Consider the following 22,386-nt stretch of genomic DNA (forward strand, 5'->3'; position numbering starts at 1 on the left):
AACATCAATCAGCTGCCTCCTGCACACCTCCTACTGGGGATGTGCCCACAACCAAGGTACATGCCCTTGATGGGAATCGAAACTGGGACCCTTCAGTCCGTAGGCTGATGCTCTATCCACTGAGCCAAACCGGTTAGGGATAGGTCGAATTTTAATCAGGTGTGGTACAGCTTGTAGATTTGTCCAAAGTTGAACCAAGCTGACTAGGACAAGGGCATGCTGAGAAAATCTTCACATTTCTAAGTTTCCTAGACACTGGAAAATGAGAGCTATTGTCTGGCTCCTTGAGCAAACACTTAGCTATTTGCATCCAGTCAACCAAAATAGGGCTTGCTCAGTGATAACAATGGTGATAACTTCATAAAACAATTCATCTAATCAGTGAATGCCAATATTGGGGAATGAAAAAATAAGACCATTTCACTCATCCTCTAGGGAAATGAGCAAATCCACTGATAGAACACAAACATGACAGACTCAAAGTGCAGATGGATCCCTCCGATCCAAGTATATTGGGAGTCCCTGAGTGAGACGGGGAAATCTGGGAGCTCACTTTAGGTTGACAAGACAATGATCCAGTGGAGACCAGACCCCTTATCTTTTCCTTCATCTTCTCACAGGTTGAGGGCTTCCTGCCCCAGGAGTGGGAGGAATACTAAAACATGTCAAAGACTCTCCAGCCTCCAGGTGCTGAGCACCTGGCTTACCCAGACACCCCAAATTTGCTAGCTTTAGTATTAGTATCCACTCCCCCTACCAAGGCTGCCTTTTTACATGCTCACCCTCTAAAGAGGCAGATCTACAAAGGAGCTAGTCTTTCCAATGGAATGCCTCTCCTTAGTGAGGACCCAGCAGCACCTGGGCCTCCGACATGCCTCTCTGTGGGGAGATGGAAGGATCAAGAGAACACATGCTTCTCTTTTGCTAACACTTAGCCACACTGAAGTTTTGCCTTTTCCTAATTAAGTTTCTTCCATAAACCGTGGTGCATGATAGGTGAGGCTAGAGGACCCACCATGCACGACAATGGAGGGGGTGGGGACAGTTCTGAAGATATATCCTATAAGCAATGGGTTGGCAGGCCAGTGGTTACACCTCCTATATCTGGAATGACTGCCTTCTTCATTCACATACATCAGTAGGGTAAAGAGAGATTTCAAAATTTTTTTAGAGAAATATTAAGAGGTGAAATAAAAGGACCTTTTGAAGTTTCATTTTAACACATTTTCCCTCATGTTATCTTTTACTTTTAAAGAGAAACTTAAACTTTTTGTAGTGGTGGTACGTCTTTGCACACATAGCTGCAAGTAAATTTCATACGGTACGTTTCCAAAGGGCTTTCACATTACGTCAACAAGTTAGGAGCTTTAAAATAGTGAAGTTAAGTTTTTTATAAAAACTCTTGCAGCAAAACTGCTTTTTAAAAATCACTGCAATATCTATTAGAAATGTAAAAGGATTGACCTTGCCGAAACCGGTTTGGCTCAGTGGATAGAGCGTCGGCCTGCAGACTGAAGGGTCCCTGGTTCAATTACGGTCAAGGGCATGTACCTTGGTTGTGGGCACATCCCCAGTGGGAGGTGTGCGGGAGGCAACTGATCGATGTTTCTCTCTCATCGATGTTTCTAGCTCTCTATCCCTCTCCCTTCCTCTCTGTAAAATATCAATAAAATGTATTTAAAAAAAAAAAAAAAAGGATTGACCTTACCTTTACCAATTTTCCAGTGATCTCAGGCATATCTCCCATTTTCCGATTATCCAGCATCCGAATTTCATAAGACTGACCTATTTTTAAAGAAATTGTACATTAAAAACAATCCACATAACAAACATTACTGTGTTTAATAAAAATATTAACTATCTTTCAAAATATACAATTACACAATGTTCATTTACTAGAAAAGCAAATTCAGGTTTATTATCTTTCTTTTTCCTGCAACTCATACTATCCTTTCCTTCTTACACTATTACATAAGACTATAAAGAATTTCTGTCAATTTATTTTCATTTTTAACTATTACTCTTACATTAAATTTACATTATACATATTTCCATTACCTGAGACCAACTTTTTATAACAGCTTTTAAAAAATATATATAGTCCTCGCCGGTTTGGTTCAGTGGATAGAGCACTGGCCTACAGACTAAAAGGTCCCGGGTTCGATTCCAGTCAAGGGCACGTGCCCAGGGTGCGGGCTCGATCCCAGTAGGGGCGTGCAGGAGGCAGCCAATCAGTGATTCTCTCTCAATAAAAAATTCAATAAAAAAATCAGAGAGGAAGGGAGAGGTAGAGAGAGATAGAAACATCAATGATGAGAGAGAATCACTGATTGGCTGCCTCCTGCACGCCCCAACTGGGATTGAGCCTGCAACCTGGGCACGTGCCATGTGCCGTGACTGGGGTTCATAGGTTGACCATCAACCAAACCACTGAGCCACGCTGCCCAGGCAACAGTTTTTTTGAAATTTAATCTACATGCCATAAAATTCACCCTTTTAAAGTATACAATTCGTTTTTAGTATATTCAGAGCTGTGCAACTGCCACTGCTACCAATTTAGAATATTTTCATCACCCCAAAAAGAACTCAAATCTATTAGCAGTCACTACTCACCATTCCCATCCTCCGAGCCCCCAGCAACCACTATTGGCTGTACTTTCTGTCTCTAGGGATTTGCCTACTTTGGACACTTGATATAAATGGAATCACACATTATGTGGCCTTTGTGACTGGCTTCTTTTACTAAAGAATGTTTTCAAGGTTCACGCAGGTTATAGCATGTATTAGTATTTCATTCCTTTTTACTGCCAACTATTATTCATTGCATAAATACACCACATTTTATTTGTTCATTCATTCATCAGTTAATTAACATGTGGGTTGTTTCCACTTTTGGCTACTATGAACAGTGACATTAAATTCAAAGCATTTATTTTTAAGGTCCTAATATAGAACTTTAAAACAAGAACCAGACCTAGCCAGTTTGGCTCAGTGGATAGAGCGTTGGCCTGTGGACTGAAGAGTCCCAGGTTTGATTCCGAACAAGGGTACATGCCTGGCTTGTGGGCATGATCCCCAGTAGGGGGCGTGCAGGAGGCAGCCAATCAATGATTCATCACTGATGTTTCTATTTCTCTATTTCTCTCTGAAATCAATAAAAATATATATTTTAAAACAAGAACCAAAACTAACCTCAAAGAAATAAGATTACTGTGCAAAATGAAATTAACAAAAAATTACAGTTATATGTGTCTCATCTCTAGGGCAAAGAAAACTAAGGAGAAAATAAACAAATGGGACTACATCAAAATAAAAAGATTCTGCACAGCAAAAGAAACCATCAACAAAATGAAAAGGGAGCCCACTAGATGAGAGAACATATTTGGCAATGATACATCTGATAAAGGGTTAATATCAAAATATATAAAGAACTCATACAACATAACTAAAGGAAGACAAACATTCCAATTAAAAAATAGGCAAAGGACCTAAATAGACTCTTCTCCAAAGGGGACATATGAAAAAAATGCTCCCAAGTCACTGATCATCAGAGAGATGTAAATTAAAATGACAACTGAGATATCACCTCACACCTGTCAGAATGGCCACCATAAACAAATGACAAGTGCTGGCAAGGATGTGGAGAAAAGGGAACCCTAGTACACTGCTAGTGGGAATGCAGACTGCTGCAGCCATTATGGAAAACAGTAAGGAGTTTCCTCAAAAAATTAAATATGGAATTGTCATTTGACCTAATGATCCCACTTCTAGGAATATATCCTAAGAAACCCAAAACACCAATCAGAATGTATGCACCCCTATGTTCATAGCAGCACAATTTACATTATGTCAAATGACAGTTAAGATCTGGAAACAGCCCAAGTGCCCATTAGTAGACAAGTGGATAAAAAAGCTGTGGTACATTTACACCATGGAATACTATGCAGCAGTGAAAAAGAAGGCTCTCTTACCCTTTGAGACAACAGGGAGGGACTTGGAGAGTATTATACTAAGCGAAATAAGCCAGTCAGAGAAAAGCAAGTATCACATGATCTCACTCATATTTGGAACCTAAGGAACAACATAAACTGATGAACAAAATAGATCCAGAAACACAGAAGCATGGAACAGACTGCAGAACCTCAGAGAGAAGGCAGGGGAAGGAGGGTGGGTTGAGACCAACCAAAGAACTTATATGCATAATCTGTGGACAAGCTCACTTATATCATGAGGTCTGAAAGCATCAAAGATCTGGCTGGAGCTATAAAACAAGGGGCAGCCTATCCCAGCTAAATCCCTGCTAAAGGGAGAGCCAGCTGTGTTTGCTCCACCCTCTCATGGTTCCATGTTGGGATTACAGTTTTTTACTTCACATAGTCAGCCTTAACTCCTCTCGTTACCTAAGAACAGGTGCTTAAGGCATAACCAGGAAAACACAGTTTTTAAACTCTGAATTTCTATTGTTCAAAATAGTACAAAAAACGGATACTTTAAGGCATCAATTGGAAAACCTGTTCCAATTTCTATCTTACTGATGAAGTCAAGACTACACAGAATTTACTTTTTTTTTTTTCTTTATGGTGTTACACAATGGCAAACATTCTTCAGTAACAGCTGCCCAAATGGCAGGTGAGCAATGATCTTTAAGGGGAGGCTACTAGGAGTACTAGTAACCAAGCTATGGCCAAAGAACGGTGCAGAGCCCCTGCAATGTGCCAACCCTCCTATGAGGAAATTGTCCACTTAAGGTGGTTGTGAAGGGAAGCTCTCATATTTGCCTGAATATTCAAAATAAAAAATGCAGCCTGGTCCCCAGACTAGCAGCATCAGCATGACATGGAAACTTATCAGAAATGCAAATTCTCCAGCCCCACTGAATCAGAAACTCAGTGGAGCTCAGCAATCATGTTTTGACAAGCCCTATGAGATCCCAATGCTTGCTGAAGTTGGAGACCCTATAAATATCTAGTCAGCCAATACTATTTCGAACAGAAAGCGTTCAAGACCTTCTCCTGGGAATAACTTAATACTCAAAAAGCTGTGAGTAAATGGTAAGAATCAACCATCTTTTCTCAGAAGCTGAACAAATACTGTAGGATATGTTATGATAAACACTCTCCCAAAGAGAAAAATGGCCTAATTTGGGATGGCTAATTATACATTTGCATCATTTTGCATAAGGCTCATTTAATACAATGATATATGAAACACTGCACAGTATTACAGATAAGATTTCAAAAATCCTTTTTAGTTCAAATTATTTAATTATCTATGTTAAAATTAAGAACTAAGTCTATTTAAAGCTGTTTAAAGTAAAGTGCATTATGATTACAAGTAACCAAAATTCAGACGTCATCAGGTTTGACAGGACTATAAATCTTGCAACAGTCTAGGGCAGCTCTCACTCCATTACATATGTATGCTCCAGAAATACACTGATGTTCACATATATCCATTCCATTACATATGTGCATACAGTCCATATATTTGAATATACATATATGCACACATTTTATATACATAATCAAGAGCCCAAGGTTCATTAGATGCCCATTAGATGCCAGCTTTGACAGGGCTTTGAGAGATAAGCTAAGGAGGCAGTACTGCAGGAAGCAGAGTCTTTGTCTAAAGCATATTGCCCCCCATAGCCATTTTTAAAATAAGCCAAAATTTTTTTGTTAACATCTTAATTTCAAATTTACACAGAACTTACAAGATTACTACAAAGAACTACGTATTACTAAAGAACTATTAACATTTTACCATCACTGCTTTATCATCTTCTCTTTATATATACGCATCTGCTGATGGTGCCAGTCCCACTCGCACCTGCTGCTGGTGCCAGCCCCAATCACACTGCGCTGTCAGTGGGTGCGGGTGGGACTGGCGCCGTCAGGGTGTGGGAGTGGCAGCGGCAGGAGCGGGGCCGCCGGCAGACAGGGGACTGGGCCTGTGCGGGAGTGCAGAGGATGAGCTGAGACCCGCCCCTGTGCCCACCGCAGCCTCACGGCCCACAGTTCCTTTCAAGGGGCATGAATTCATGCACTGGGGCACTAGTGTAATATATACTGACTTTTATATCATGTAAACCACCTAGAGCAATGGTTGGCAAACTGCGGCTCCTGAGCCACATGCGGCTCTTTGGCCCCTTGAGTGTGGCTCTTCCACAAAATACCACAGCCTGGGCGAGTCTATTTTGAAGAAGTGGCGTTAGAAGAAGTTTAAGTTTAAAAAATTTGGCTCTCAAAAGAAATTTCAATTGTTGTACTGTTGATATTTGGCTCTGTTGACTAATGAGTTTGCCGACCACTGACCTAGAGCAAGCAGTAAATTAAACATCCTACTCAAGTCCACTTTTTCTTTCAACAATGCAAATAAACTTTTGCTTTGGCTATGATCGTCCTGGTGCTGAAGGGATACGCTTCTGTTTCCAGTCTTCAATCCAGGTCATTACAAGTTTCTCCATGTCTGATATAGACCCTTCTGGAATTTTTGTTAGTCTCATTGCCTTCAATAAAGCAAATCCTTTAATACAGTGGTTCTCAAGCTTTCTAATGCCGTGACCCTTTAATACAGTTCATGTTGTGGGTTTGCGACCCACAGGTTGAGAACCATTGCTGTAGAGCCTAAGACAGGGGTGGGCAAACTTTTTGACTTGAGGGCCACAATGGGTTCTTAAACTGGACCGGAGGGCCGGAACAAAAGCATGGATGGAGTGTTTGTGTGAACTAATATAAATTCAAAGTAAAGGAGCGGAGGGGAGAGCAAGAGAACCCTCCGCTCTTTCGGCTCCGCGGGCCGGATAGAACAGCTGAACGGGCCCCGTAGTTTGCCCACGGTTGGCCTAAGACCATCGGAAAACACAGATATTTACATTACGATTCATTAACAGTAGCAAAATTACAGTTATGAAGTAGCAACAAAGATAATTTTATGGTTGGGGGTCACCACAACATGAGGAACTGTATTAAAGGGTCGCGGCATTAGAAAGGTTGAGAACCACTGCTTTAATAGCTTCTGTCACTTTGTTTTTGTTTTTCAAGATGGTAGCTATGGTGAAACGGGACATGCCCAACTAATGATCAATAACCATAATTGATTTTCCACCTTTGTAATCCTTAATTTTATTTTCCTTTCCAGGGCAATCACTTGATGTGGCCTATTACTGGCAACATTAGCAGTGGATCTTGTACACAGGGGCCATGATGAACAAAACAACATGGGATTAAATCAAGCACAAGAGAAAATGATGCTATCAGGAGACACAGTAAACACAAGATGCACAAGGCTGCGGCCGGGGTAACACAATTCACTGTTTTACACTAACTTTTTTTTTAGTAAGCAGGAAGAGTACACTCTAAAATAATGATAAAAACTATATAAACTAGTAATTCATTTATTATTATGACTGTACATAATTGTATGTACTATATTTTTATAGCACTGGCAGCACAGTAGGTGTGTTTACACTAGCATCACACAAACATGTGGAAATATTAGATATAGGCAGTATTTCTAAGGAAATAATGTATGTAAAAATTCATTGAGCTATATATACTTTATTGATTTCAAAGAAGGGAGAAGGGGAGAGAGATAGAACCATTAATGATGAGAGAAAATCACTGACTGGCTGCCTCCTGCAGGCCCCACACTGGAGATGGAGCCCGCAACCTGGGCATGTGCCCTGATCGGGAACCAAACCGTGACCTCCTAGTTCAAAGGTCGACGTTCAACCACTGAGGCATGCCAGCCAGGCTGAGCTGTATACGCTTATGACCTGTGCACACTACTGTATATATGCTTCAGTAACTTTTAAAAAATCTAAGATTGACCAAATTGATATTGAGCAAGCTGATCAACTGCTCTAAGCTTCAGTTTTTAAATCTATAAACTAGATTAATAGAACTTTTCCTGGGTTGTTGTGGAAGGTAACACTATAAAGTATTTATGCTTCATACACTGTAAGCACTCATAAATGTCAGTCTAACAAATCATCACTATAGATGGTAGACTGCAACTTTTGTCAATATGAACTATCTTAATCTGGCTTAATAATAATAGTGATAAATTATCAATATTTTTCCCCAGGCCCATGAACAGACACATCCAACACATGCCTTTAAACAAGTGTGTGTGTGTGTGTGTACTCATTCATCCCAAGGTATGCATGTAAAAGAACTTATTGAATCATTCTCCAAGTAAGAAAAATTCAGGTTATTTTCTTTTTTTGTCATTAGAAATAAAGCTACAGTGAATATCCTTGCCCCTACATTGTTCCACTGTTCCTTCTGATAGTTTTATGTCCAAAACAGATTACCATATAAACTATTACAGTTCTTTCAAATACGAAACTTAAGTCTCAAATAATTGAATGCTTACCCAAACACTAATTCAACATTATACTAAATCAATATTAGTAACAAAATTAGAGTATGGCTATAAGTGCTACAGATAGAATACCTAAAATAAAACCTCAGCGGTTATAAACCTATATATGAAATGAACAGTTAAAAATAAGCTATTCTTTCATATTTCTGAATGTTATCACAAGTAAAGTCTCTTAAAAACTGTAGCTCGTTCCAACAGTTTAAGGAATTAAAGATTCTACTTAATGACAAATTAATAAAAATGTACATACAAGGAAATATACCTAAATGTTAATTTGTTATCTTGGTGGGATACAACTGCAGTCAATCTTCAGCTTTATCCCTTGACATATTTCCCAATTTTTTTACAATGAGTATGTACTATTTCATAACAAAATATTCGCATTTAAAAAAAGAAAAGAGTCGCCAAAACCGGTTTGGCTCAGTGGATAGAGCGTCGGCCTGCGGACTGAAGGGTCCCGGGTTCGATTCCGGTCAAGGGCATGTGCCTTGGTTGCGGGCACATCCCCAGTGGGAGGTGTGCAGGAGGCAGCTGATCGATGTTTCTCTCTCATCGATGTTTCTAGCTCTCTATCCCTCTCCCTTCCTCTCTGTGAAATATCAATAAAATACATTTAAAAAAAAAAAAAAGAAAGAAAGAAAAGAGTTTCACATGCTTTCACTTTAAGTATCCAACAAATTAATTCCTGCATAACATAGTACATTTGTTTATACTGGGAAGTCACACTGGCCTGTGCCCAAAACTGCTAAGAGCACCTGAAAAAAATCCCTCATATATCCCAAAGGTAAATTCTGCCCCGCACATCTCTATGCTCCATTCTTCCCACTCTCACTTTTCTATCACCAAAATATAATAGTCTCATAAAGTATAAACAAGATATGTGCAGACAGGAGAAACCAAGATGGCGGCATAGGTAAACACCTAAACTGCTGCCTCCTACAACAATTTCAAAACTACAACTAAAAGACAAAACGGACATCATCCAGAACCACAGGAAGGCTGGATGAGTGGAAATTCTACAACTAGAAGGAAAGAGAAAAGCACACTGAGACTCATAGGAGCTATGGAAGTGCAGAGGTACAGTGGCGCGCGCGCAGAGAGTGCTCAATCAGGAGGGAGACACAAGCCCCCGACTGCTCTGAACTCCAGTTCCAGGCGAGACTCTGGGGACCCAGACTCATACGGGGAGAAACTGGATTGTCTGGCAGCGGGCGAAACTCGAGGGCGGCTTTCTCTCAGAGGTGCTTGCAGTGATTACCTCGGGACACTGAGACCCAGGGGCCTCTTAGGGCAGGGCTGACGGGAAGCCAGGGAAGCCATTGTTGTGTGCTCTGCCTGAGATCCTGCCCCACGAAGCCATTGCTGCTTGTTCCGCCCCGAGACTCCGCCCTATCTAAGCTGAGGGCAGAGGTTTTTGCATATGAATGGCCTGGTCCTTTGAATTCTAAACTTACCTAACAAACTGCAGCTGAGTCAGTGAGACCCAAAACATCCAAAAGAAGGCCCAAGGCCCCGCAGCAGCTTGCATTTCTTCACAGCTGGGCCTCATCTGGGCACCTCCAAAACCCAAACAAAGAAGAGGAATCTGCAGATCTCTCTGTAGCTCCTGCTGGGTGGCCTCAGGCAGCAGCTAAATTAGCACCTCATTGGAGATACAAGAGCCAGTGTACCCAGGGATCAGAGTGGGACCATCCAGATTACAAGTCCTCAGATCCATAAGGGACACACTCAGGGGGCAGACTCAGTGAGCACCAAAGCCCCACTGAAGCAAGTCTTGTCTCATAAGGGTGTCTCTAGCACAGAAGTTCTCCCAGCATAGACACAGCAGATCCTCACAGCCAATTGGCCTGGAGGTCAATTCCTCCCAGTGATACCAAAAACAATCAAGGCTTAACTACAAGACTGTGCACACAGCCCACAAAGGGGTGCACCAAGAGTGTCCACCTCAGGTAACTGGGAGGGCTGAGCCACTGGGCCCTATAGGACACCTAGCACACAAAGCCACTCTATCAACTCAGGGAAGCAACCAAAATGCGGAGACAAAGAAACAGGTCACAAATGAAAGAAATGGAGGAAAGCAAACGACTGGATATAGAGTTCAAAACCACGGTTGTAAGGTTTTTCAAGAATTTTCTAGAAAAGGCCGATAAATTTAGTGAGACCCTCGAGGATATGAAAAAGGACCAACTAGAAATTAAACATACACTGACTGAAATAAAAAATAATATACAGAGATCCAACAGTAGACTAGAGGAATGCAAGAATCAAGTCAAAGATTTGAAATACAAAGAAGCAAAAAACACCCAAGTGGAAAAGAAAAAAGAATCCAAAAATATGAAGATAGTGTAAGGAGCCTCTGGGACAACTTCAAGCGTACCAACATCCGAATTATGGGGTGCCAGAAGAAGAGAGAGCGCAAGATACTGAAAACCTATTTGAAGAAATAATGACAGAAAACTTCCCCCACCTGGTCAAAGAAATAGACTTACAAGTCCAGGAAGCGCACAGAACCCCAAACAAAAGGAATCCAAAGAGGACCACACCAAGACACATCATAATTAAAATGCCAAGAGCAAAAGACAAAGAGAGAATATTAAAAGCAGCAAGAGAAAAACAGTTAGTTACCTACAAGGGAGGACCCATACAATTGTCAGCTGATTTCTCAACAGAAACTATGCAGGCCAGACGGGAGTGGCAAGAAATACTCAAAGTGATGAATAGCAAGAACCTACAACCAAGATTACTCTATCCAGCAAAGCTATCATTCAGAATTGAAGGTCAGATAAAGAGCTTCACAGATAAAAGCTAAAGGAATTCATCACCGCCAAACCAGTATTATATGAACTGCTGAAAGGTATTCTTTAAGAAGAGGAAGAAGCCGAAACCGGTTTGGCTCAGTGGATAGAGCGTCGGCCTGCGGACTGAAGGGTCCCGGGTTCGATTCCGGTCAAGGGCATGTACCTTGGTTGCGGGCACATCCCCAGTGGGAGGTGTGCAGGAGGCAGCTGATCGATGTTTCTCTCTCATCGATGTTTCTAACTCTCTATCCCTCTCCCTTCCTCTCTGTAAAAAATCAATAAAATATATTTAAAAAAAAAAAAAAAAAAAGAAGAGGAAGAAGAAGAAAAAGGTAAAGATAAAAATTATGAACAACAAATACATGTTTATCAACAAGTGAACCTAAAAATCAAGTGAATGGAAAATCTGATGAACAGAATAAACTGGTGAATATAATAGAATCAGGGGCCTAGAAAGGGAGTGGACTGACAATTCTTGGGGGGAAAGGGGTGTGGTACAAAAATCGTACACCTATGGATGAGGACAGTGGGGAGGGGGTGGTAAGGGCAGAGGGTGGGGTGGGAACCAGGTGGAGGGGAGCTATGGGGGGGGGGAAAGAGGAACAATTGTAATAATCTGAACAATATTTATTTTAAAAAAATAATTTTAAAAAAAGATATGTGTAGACAAAATTTGACATGATTTATTTTAGCCACAGACTCCATCTTGACACAGCTTATGTCTATTTTCAGCAAGTACATGCTTCATGCCGGAGACCCAGGTTCCTTGCTAGCTGGACTTCTGATTCATTCTCAAGTTCCACATTGAAACCACTGATACTAAAAATAACTGACATCCTTTCCTACTTGCTCCCCCTTTAGATTTTATCTGAAAAACCATAAAATAAATCTTGTTCCATAGACTCTCATGCAAATCAGTCTCCACAAACTATAACTTTGTTGGCTCACAATAAGTTTCCTACAATTTTTTTGAACTAGTTATATAACTTAAGGGGGAAAAAATGTAACTCAAAATGACTTCCAGTAATCTAGGCAGTCAAAACTTTCATTTAGGATTCTTGTAAATCCTAGCATCAAAATATGACACAGCCATACTAACCTTGGTTCAGGTAAGTGAGCGTTTCATCATGCAGTTTCACTGCTGGAGATGTTGCGGCACACATCACATACTGAAAGGGTGGGTTTTTAGTTTCATCATCCAATGGAAGGCTAGAATCTTCCTGCTTGAAAATGGGCAATGCCAAGACATCACTGAAAAGCAAAAAAAAAAAAAAAAAAAAAAAAAAAATCAACATTGACCTTACTTTGGGTTTAAAATATTTAAAAGCATGTAAAAACATTTAGGGGTAGTTTCTTTTAAAATTTAAGTTTAGAAATGATACATAGAATAAAAGAATTATCAATCCTACTTTGGCTCCCCTAAATGATAATATTAAACCTGTTATCTCTAGTGTGGCTGTGAGGAGAAGGGAAGCAGCTATGATTAGGTAGCTTAAATAAGAAGTATTTAATAGTAAAGTCCATGCTACTGATAAAGGCTAACAATAAAAATGTCACTTAAAAAGTTACTTCAAGAAAATTTTTAAACACTATAAACTCCAAATCCTTCATATATATATATATATATATATATATATATATATATATACACACACATACATATATATATAAAGAGCAAGTCAAGAGTGTGTAGCTGCCTGTTTTGAAAGGCAGGAACTATTGCTGCTGAAGGTAGGTCACATTAGCACCATGAGATCACAAAGAATCATTTGATTAAAATGGTACTTTACAAAAAGTTTCCTGCTAGGCTTGGCAAGTGCTGAGAGCATAAAGCTTCGTGCTTAGTCTAAAACAATGGCATCTTCTGAGAAGCAAACAGTGGCAGTAAAAACAACTGCTATTTTTTCTCCCAAGAATAACTTGGGGCATTAATTGGGAGGCAAATGGGAGGGGGCCAGGGTGGGGGTGTCTTTTGGGGCACTGCCTATATTCTCTGTTAACCTGGGAGGTTAAACATACGTGGATGTTTGGCTTGCTTTTAATTTTAACAATTTAAAAACAGCTGAGATCTAAGTTACATATCATAAAATTCATACTTTTAAAGTATATAATTCAGTGGGTTTTAGTATATTCACAGAGTTGTGCAGTCATCATCACTACTTCCAGAACATTTTCATCATCTCAAAAAGAAATCTCGTACCCCCTGGCAGTCATTCCCTGTCCCTTTTCCCCCTACCATACTCCTAACCCCTTGCAACCACTGATCTACTTTGTCTCTAAGGATTTGCCCATACTGGTCATTAATCAAACAGAATCATGTGGCCTTTTTCTTAATCTGTTTTCAAGGTCCACCCATGTTATAGCATGTATCATTACTCCATTCCTTTTTATATCTGAATGATGTTCCATTGTATGGATATACCATTCTATTTATCCATTCATCAGATGATGAACATCAGGGCTGTTTCCAATTTTTGGCTATTATTCATAATGCTGCTGTGAACACTTGTATGTTTCTGTGTAGACATATGTTTAATTCCCTTGGATATCTTATATCTATCTAGGAGTAGAATTACTGGGTCATATGGTAACTATGTTTAACTTTTTGAGCAAGTGCCAGAGTGTTTTCCAAAGTGGCTGCACCATTTCACATTCCTACAATTAGTGTATGAAGTAATTGACATAATTCACTAAGATGTACATTTACATCTTGATAATTTTTCTATATCCATTTTTCAATAAAAAGTAAAATAATAAAATAGTCAAATGAATAACTACTATAACACCAATATCAAAGGCTTGTCTGAATTGCTTATTTCCCTTTCTGTTTTCTGCAAGCTGTTGACTAACTCAGGTATTTGGCTGGCCCATTTTAAGTAAATTTAATTTACAAACAAAACGTGGAAATGAAATGGGAGGAAAATTCTGCATTCCCTCCTTCTCGGCTACATTTCTATTAAATCACTAGACTGATTATTCAGAAACTAAATTACCACTAATTCTACTTCTCTTTTATTTATACCTAAGAATTATGAAAACACTCTTCTGCACACAGTATAACTGAGGAATGCAGTCAGCGATCTCCCCCAGCCCTCCTCTAGAGTTCTTCTCAACACTGTGACCTAGGTAGGGGCTTAGTTCCACTTAAGTGGAACAGATACAAAAAAAAAATGAGACTAATGAAGACTCAGAGCAGTTGTCTTTATGAAAAAACAACCATACCAGCCACAATGGCTCTACAGTAGATGAAAATATGTATATACCTATGTCATATATATATAAGCATTTAAAATCCTCTTGGTGAGAATATAAATAAGAATGAAAGCTATGACTTAGAAGTATTAATTATACTAAAAGTGACATGCATAATTTTAAGATCCCAATGCTAACTGCGTGGGTTGATCAATAAATAGATGCCATCAAAATACAACATAAGATGGGTCTGCGTGGCTCAGTGGTTGAGCATTGACCTATGAACCAGGAGGGTCACGGTTTGATTCCTGGTCAGGGCACATGCCGGGGTTGCAAGCTTGATCCCAGTGTCGGGTGTGCAGGAGGCAGCCGATCAATGATTCCCTCTCATCACTGATGCTTCTATCTTTCTCCCCGCCTCTCTCGCTCTGAAACCAATTTTAAAAAAGCCCTAACCGGTTTGGCTCAGTGGATAGAGCGTTGGCCTGCGGACTAAAGGGTCCCAGGTTCGATCCCCATCAAGGGCATGTACCTCGGTTGCAGGCACATCCCCAGTAGGGGGTGTGCAGGAGGCAGCTGATGGATGTTTCTCATCAATGTTTCTAGTTCTCTATCCCTCTCCCTTCCTCTCTGTAAAAAGTCAATAAAATATATTTTTTTAAAAATAAAAAAATAAAGAGGAAAAGAGATCTCTCCCTCCTCTCCAAGCAACCACACAGAACAAGCTATGTGAATACACATAGAAGGCAGCTGCCTATAAGCCAAGAAAAGAGGCATCAGAATAAATTCTACCTTGCTGGACTTCCCAGTCTCCAGAACTGTAAGAAATAAAAGTCTGACTTTAAAAATAATAATAATAAAATAAAATATGACCTAAGACTGCATAAGAATGCCCAGCCAGCATGGCTCAATAGTTGAAGTTTGACCTATGAACCAGGAGGTCGTGGTTCAGGCACATGCCTGGGTTGCAGGCTCAATCCCCAGTGAGGGGCATGCAGAAGGCAGCCGATCAATGATTCACTCTCATCATTGATGTTTCTGTCTCTCCCTCTTCCTTCCTCTCTGAAATCAATCAATAAATAAATAAAAAATAAAAAGTTAAAAAAAGAAGGTAATACCTAGAATAAGTTCATCAAGGTCGTGGAGGGAAAAAAGACACAAGAAAATTTTTTTTTAAATAAATAGATACTATATATAGCATTCCAAAGTGATTCTTCCTATCCAGAACGATCATATTCTCACTACCTTGAGAAGACTTCTCAATTATTAATCGGTAGGTAGCAAAGGGTGCCGCAGAAAGAGGGGGTCAAACCCCAGCTCTGGGCCTTCAAATCCAGCTCTGCCATTTGTTGAGTGATACTATGGCAGGCTATTTAACTTCTCTGAGCTCTAATAATGGGTTTTTAATTTAGAATATTTTAACTATCCTAACTCTAGGCGCTAAATATTAGATCAAAGGTCAAAGTGTGGTCCGTGTAATCCTGGGGAACCCGAGACTCTTCCAGGGGGCCCAAGAGGTCAAACGTATTTTCAGAATACACTACTGGCTTTTTTCACTTTGTTGACATTTGTACTCGTGGCACAAAACCAATAGTGATTAAAATGCTGGTGCCTTGGCATGAATCAAGGCAGTGGCACCAACTGTACTAACAGTCATTGTTTAAAATTAACTTTATTATATATTAGTCCTTGGGTAGGTATAATGTATTTCTGGGCACACCTAAGTGCAATGGTTGTCTCAAGGAAAAGATTCTAGCACTGGGATCTGACCTAGCAGTTTCTCTCACAGAATATTATTTTTAACTTGAAAGAAAAACTGACAAACTGTGAATATTCAGACCTGGGTATTTAACAAAAATTTCCTCAAAAATGAATAAGTGAACCCATCGTTTACAACTGTGATATTTGTTGCCAATGATAAAATCTGAACCCTCCACCATGTGCTTTCTCTGATGAGATAGTGGCCACATTAAGGAATGTGATTTTTTGATACCGCATAGTGAAAAACATCAACATTTAGAAGATCTGCACAACTCAGGAAAAACCACTGTTTTTTTCAAATTAACAATTCATGCACATTTCAAAATTATGCAGGGTAAGAGATCTGATTAAGTCCAAGACAGACCAATTGATTCTAATGTAACAAGACAAAAAAACATAGACACAATTGCCAATTCTAAGTTGCAATTTTAAGAAACCACCACTTGTCAAGTGCTGGTATAATATCAAAGAATATCCAACATTACTTGAAAGGGCTATTAAAATAATCTTCCTTTTTCCAATCCCATATGTATCTGAAGCTAGACTTTCTTCATGTATATCAACCAAAACAATATATTCCAAAAGCAGATAAGAGAATTGTTTTCTAAGTGAGATATTAAAAAGATGTGCAAAAAGCGTAAGACAATGCAACTCTTTTTCACTAATATTTTATTTAGGAGAATAATATTTTAAATAGGAAACATTGAGAGGGAGAAGGAGATACAGTAAAGAGAAGAAAGGTAGGAAAAGGGGCCTTGAGATTATTAGGAGATGGCTACTTCCCACTTCCCAGTAATATAAAGGCCTTTGTTATTTTAAGTAAATTTTTAAATTTCTTGATTATGAAGGGACTACAAAAAAACACAGCATACTATTCTATTAGAGACAAAGTAATTTGAGATTGAGACAAAGTAATCCATAAATGAGTGAAAATGACACCAAGGAGTGATCTTACTCAAAGTCATTCTGCTAAAATGACATGAAATCCTCTGAACTCAAAATATTCACAGGTATATTCTAGCTTTGCTTCCAAAATTTTATTTTTCATGTTTAAAAACAACAGCTTTGACCACTACATATCAAGGTTGTCAAAGTCATAAAAGTGGAGGAGACGAACACTAATGATGCCTGAGATTGAAACCCAGATCACAAGGACAACAGGCGAAAAACCGTGAACCAAATAAATTCTGTACTTTATGTAACAGTACTGTACCATGGCATCTTTTAAACTGTACTCTGGCCCTGGCTGGGTGGCTGGAACATGGTCCCATATACCAAAAGGTTTTGGGTTTGATCCCCTGTAAGGCTACGTAAGGAAGGCAACTGATTTGATGTTTCTCTCTCCTATCAATGTCTCCTCCCTCCATCCCCTTCTCTCTCTCTCTCTTTTTTTTAAAGAGCATTTGCAGGAAGATTTTTGTTTTGTTTTGTTTTTATATTTTATTGATTTGTTACAGAGAGGAAGGGAGAGGGACAGAGAGTTAGAAACATCGACGAGAGAGCAACATCGATCAGCTGCCTCCTGCACACCCGCCACTGGGGATGTGCCCGCAACCAACGCACATGCCCCTGACTGGAATCGAACCTGGGACCCTTCAGTCCGCAGGCCGACGCTCTATCCACTGAGCCAAACCGGTTAGGGCCGAGGATATTTTTTCTATTGATTTTTAGAGAGTGGGAGGGAGGGGGGGAGAGGGAGAGAGAGAGAGAGAAACATCTATGTGAGAGAGACACATTGATTGGTTACCTCCCACATGCACCTGGACCAGGTCAGGGATTGAGCATGCAACCCAGGTATGTGCCCTTGACCGGAATCAAACCCGGGACCCTTCAGTCTGCGGGCCCTGCTCTAACCACTGAGCAAAACGGCCAGACCAGTATTATTTCTTAAATCCTGAAAAGTAACATGCTACAGATTATAATTTCATGTGAACAATGATGGAAAGAAAATTACCAGTGGTCCAAATGACCCTACTAGAAGTTTAAGTTACTTAGTTACCTGGCCCTTACTTCACAGAACATGAATGACCCAGATTTCAGATGAGTTTCAGCCTTCATTCAGCATGTGGGAGCTGAGCCTTCATTTTTAATGGTAGTGCCAATGACAGCCACTGGGACCAATCACTTAACATCTATGAGCTTAGGTTTACTCACATATAGGGAAAGGACTGGTCTATTAGTTTTCTAGGGTCTCTTCATCCATCTCTAGAATCCTGATGTTGTAACTGAGATTTTAAAAACTCTTTGTAACCTGCCTCATTTTCTATAAAATCTGAAGCAGCTCCTATCTCACATCAATACACACAGAAGAACACAATACACAAGAGGGGAAAAAGAGCAGCAAAGGTAATACCAGAAATTAGCCTCAACATATCCCAATACTATCTACCTACAAAATTTAATGCAAATATATTTTTAAGTTAAGTCAGACAATTGAGAAAAAGGATCTCTTTCAAGCTAGGTACTGTAAAACCTGAAGAAACCATTTTCTAAAAGAAAAATCCCTCTTGTTTTAAGTCATCCAAAAATCAAATACAGTAAGCATACTCCACTTTGAAAAAAAAAATGCAAAGCTGCCTACAAAGTAAACTTTTATCAAGAAGTCACTTTTCAGCCCTCGCCTGTTTGGTTCAGTGAATAGAGCACAGATCGGCCTGTGGACTGAAGGGTCCCAGTTTCCATTCCTGTCAAGGGCACATGCCCAGGTTACAAGCTCCATTCCCAGTAGGGGGCTTGCAGGAGGCAGCAGATCAATGATTCTCCCTCTCCCTCTACTACTCTGAAATCAAGAAAAAAAGTCACTTTTCAAATAATTTTAAGTTTAGCGCAAGTTTACTTCTTGAACTTGAGAGAACAAATGAAAGAAGGACAAGCATCAGTAGCCCTTACTTCCCATCTGGTAGCAGAGGAAAAGACTGCCATGCAGTGAAAGGACACTGGGCATTCCTGAGACCCACCTGGCCCTCAGAGAGCTCCAGGTCCAGGTGGGGAATGCAATGCAAACAAAGGCAGCACAGCTTAAAGCCTTCAGACTTTCTCCAGGTCAAGTCAATTTTGCCATTTCCTAAATTTGAATCTCAAATAAAGGGTCTTGAATTTTCAAGAGGCAAGGACTTTCATAGGTTCCTCTTAGTTTTTGAGGAGCAAACGGATACCAAAAATATATGGAAAAAAGAACCAAAATGGTATTTGTCTTCAAAGATACTTGAAAATTTTAGATTAAATGACACATACCATATCACCAATAACCAAAAGCATTCAAGGGGAAATGTTTCCCCATGAGAAGTGTTGTAAAAAACACAGAATTACAAAGATATTACACATTACTTTAAAAAAAAGGTCAAGGAAAGGTTTAATATCAAGATTTTACTTCCTTTATACAAAATAAAAGTTCATTAGTTGGTTAAATCACTAAAACAAACGGAACTCTTGGGGGAAAAAATATAAAAGCTCAAAATAACTCAATAAACAATGCTCTCAGCAGCAAACTTTCATTTTGTCATAACTGGTAACTGAGAAGCAACTGAAGAGACACATTGAGTTTGTTTCACCTGCCCTCCTATTCCGGCAAGGCCAGGTCTTAAGGAAAAGCACGAGGCCACCTTTTCCCCAGGCAATCACTGCCTCTAGTACTCCCATCTGGGTTGACCCTATGACTTTCAGTAGCTCAATTTCCTCAACAACTGAAACAGTTGTTCCAAAAAAACAAGCCACCTCATACAGTTGCACAATTGCAGAGAGAAGTGCCAAGTTCAGAGAGACCAGCACAGACAGAATCAGGGTCAGAGACTGGTGAACGAGGGCTTTCCTTCAAGCACTTCCTCAAACACCTCCATCTTTCTGAGTTATTTATTTTTAAGATTTAAAAGCCTAATTACTTCAGGGAGCAGCCCCCGCCAACCCAGGCCTACACTGACCCAGAAGTCTTTCTTCTTCAGGACATTTGTCCTCCCCGAGAGCAGCAGTGACATGTATGGAGGCTGCTGGGCATCTGGACAGCACTTCAGTGCATTACTTTAAGCAACAGATTTGGAATAAATATCTCACTTTAGTTCGCATGAACAAAAAGCTGCCAAATCATCGAGTTTTAAACTTTAATGGGGCGACTTTATAGTATGTAAACTGAATTTCAAAAAAAAGCTAAGAAATAAAGAGCTGCCAAGTTGACAGGAGTTAAAAGAACAGTATTCCTCCGGATAAAGGCCGGAGACTGAACTCAGATGTTCCAACCCCTCAAATTTAAATGAAATGAATGGCTGCCGATAGAGGCGGTGAACACTCAACAAACTATTGTTTGTGCTGCATTCACTGTATCTTAAAAGTCGTCTTCAAAAGGAAGCAGCCTACGAGCATAGTCCCCAAAATGAAAACTTTCATTTTGAGACAATCAAAGAACCGTAACTACTGTTGATGTGCTGTTCTCCCCTGTGGCTATTGTCACATAGAATCACGTGACTAAAATTTGCAACTAGGAAAGACTACAATGTAGAACCGAGTAGGTAGGAACCGATACCCAAACTTTGGAGAGTACTTTCCCAATGTAAGTCCTAACATTTCGTACTAGATTCCAGCTCTAAGTGGCTCGTAAATCACTTGCAAGGAAATGAAACCCCTTCCCCACCAACCCAAGCCATCGTTAACAGCCGGGCGTGTTTTACAGCAAAAATGAAACCCTCAGCGACTCCGGGGCCGAAGGTTGCAGGGCCGCCCTCCCAAGCCCGCCACCGGGGTGGGCAGAGGCCTGCGAGGCTGCATGGCCCCGGCGGCCACGCGGCAGGCCCGGACCCCAAGCCGGGTAGGCCCGGGGCACCGCTGATCGCAGCCGCGCCTGGCCAAGGCCCAGGGTCCTGCAGGCCTTTCCCAAGGGTACGGAGGCGTCCGCCCGCCCGCCCGGCCCGGGGTGTTCGGTACCTCATGCTGTAAGCGCCGGCGCCCAGCTCCTGCCCGATGCCCGTAAGGCTGGCGTCGAAGTCGTGCACCAGCCCGGACTCGATCACCTCGTCCATCTTGAGCACCCAGGCCATCTTCCGGCCTCGCCGTCACCCGGCGCGCAGCGCGGCCTCCGCGAGAGCGGCGAAGAGGCCAGAGCTCCGCGGAGCGTCCTGGGGGAGGGCGCGGGTGAAGCCTCCGCGGCGCGGCGAGCGGTCACCAGCGGCGGCTGGGGCGGCGGCCGGCACGAGAGCGGCCGGGGCCCCGCGGGCAGGGCAAGGCGAGGAGCTCAGGCGGGAGCGGCAGGGCCGCCGGCAGCGCCTCCCTCCCGCGGGCGCCGGCCCCGCGCCTCATGCCGCCGCCGCCCAACCCCTGCGCCGCTAGCGCTGCAGCCGCCGCCGCCGCCCGTCCCGCCCCGGGGCACCCGGCTGCATCCTCCCCAGGACTGCGCTGGGGACGGGAGTTCAGCCCGCTCCGACGACCGCGCAGGGGTGAGCCCGCCCGTCCCCCGGTCCCCGGCCTCGACCCCCGGGCTTCAGCCCGCCCGCCCAGGCTCTACCGCCCCGGCCAACCCCGCCGACGCCGCTCCGCGGGCGCGGACGATGGCTTCGCCACAGCTCCGGCTCGAGCTCACTCGCCGCTTCCGCCTCCTACGGCTCCGCCCCGGCCCTGCCCCCGCCCCCGCCCCCGAGATTGCCCCCGGCCCAGGCCCGCCCCGCAGGGCCCGCGCACGGGACACTCCCGGCGCTTCCCGGAGGAGGCACTCTCCCTTCAGGGAGGCACGACCCCGCCCACACGGCAAGTTCCCAGCCCAAGAGGCCTGCTGCCCTTTCACACCGGCCCAGGAAGAGGCGGTGCCAAAAAGGCTGTCTGTTTTCGTCCATCCTGAGAAGCTAATTGATTGACAGGCGAACTGGACAATAAAGGCAAGTGCTTGGTCGAAACTCCCGTGAGTCTCTGTGCCCCTGTACTAAACAACCAATCAGAATGTTGTTCCTCTTGGGCGGGTTCCAGCACTGAATTTGCTGCCAAAAGGAGTTCATTGGACCGTACTAGATCCCACTTCCTGTGGTGCATTACCCCTCTATGGTCTTTTGGGTTGTCTTTGGATTTTGCTCACACTACAGAAGAGAAAGCGGGTGGGAGTCTTAGCCAATAGGCTCGCACCCTCTTTGTGGACTGAAAGGCCCATTGGGCAGAAAAACCTTGATTGACATGAATATAAGTCAATCAATGGTCCCAATAAAGGGTTCTGGAAAGAGTTCCCACAACTGCTGATTCCTGGGAGCAGTATGGCGAGCTGGAGTTAAACTATCGG

General features: G+C 41.9%; 2 protein-coding genes across 11 annotated transcripts in view; one reads left to right on the forward strand and one right to left on the reverse strand.

The window, feature by feature from the left end:
* The window catches only part of FBXL2 (F-box and leucine rich repeat protein 2), a 79,589-nt gene extending 71,322 nt beyond the window's left edge, over positions 1-8,267 (forward strand). Inside the window, exon 17 of the transcript XR_013960802.1 lies at positions 7,141-8,267. The gene's annotated coding sequence lies outside the window, so the exon portion shown is untranslated. The remainder of the gene's footprint in view (positions 1-7,140) is intronic.
* Positions 1-21,728, reverse strand: part of UBP1 (upstream binding protein 1) — a 50,370-nt gene extending 28,642 nt beyond the window's left edge. For 8 of the 10 annotated variants that reach the window (XR_013960799.1, XR_013960800.1, XR_013960801.1 and 5 more), the window contains exons 1-3: positions 21,051-21,694; positions 12,286-12,437; positions 1,709-1,785 (exon numbers count right to left, since the gene is read on the reverse strand). Coding sequence is in view for 7 of the 10 variants with exons in the window: in XM_080672079.1 (XP_080528205.1) it covers positions 1,709-1,785; positions 12,286-12,437; positions 21,051-21,163 (342 nt within the window). In the remaining 3 variants the exon portion in view is untranslated. Of the gene's footprint in view, positions 1-1,708; positions 1,786-12,285; positions 12,438-21,050 lie in introns of all 10 variants that reach the window. The other 2 variants (XM_080672077.1, XM_080672075.1) reach the window with 2 other exon arrangements.
* Positions 21,729-22,386: the final 658 nt, after the last annotated feature.

The sequence above is a fragment of the Plecotus auritus genome (genome assembly GCF_963455305.1).
Source record: "Plecotus auritus genome assembly, chromosome: 6".
Classification (NCBI taxonomy): Eukaryota; Metazoa; Chordata; class Mammalia; order Chiroptera; family Vespertilionidae; genus Plecotus; species Plecotus auritus.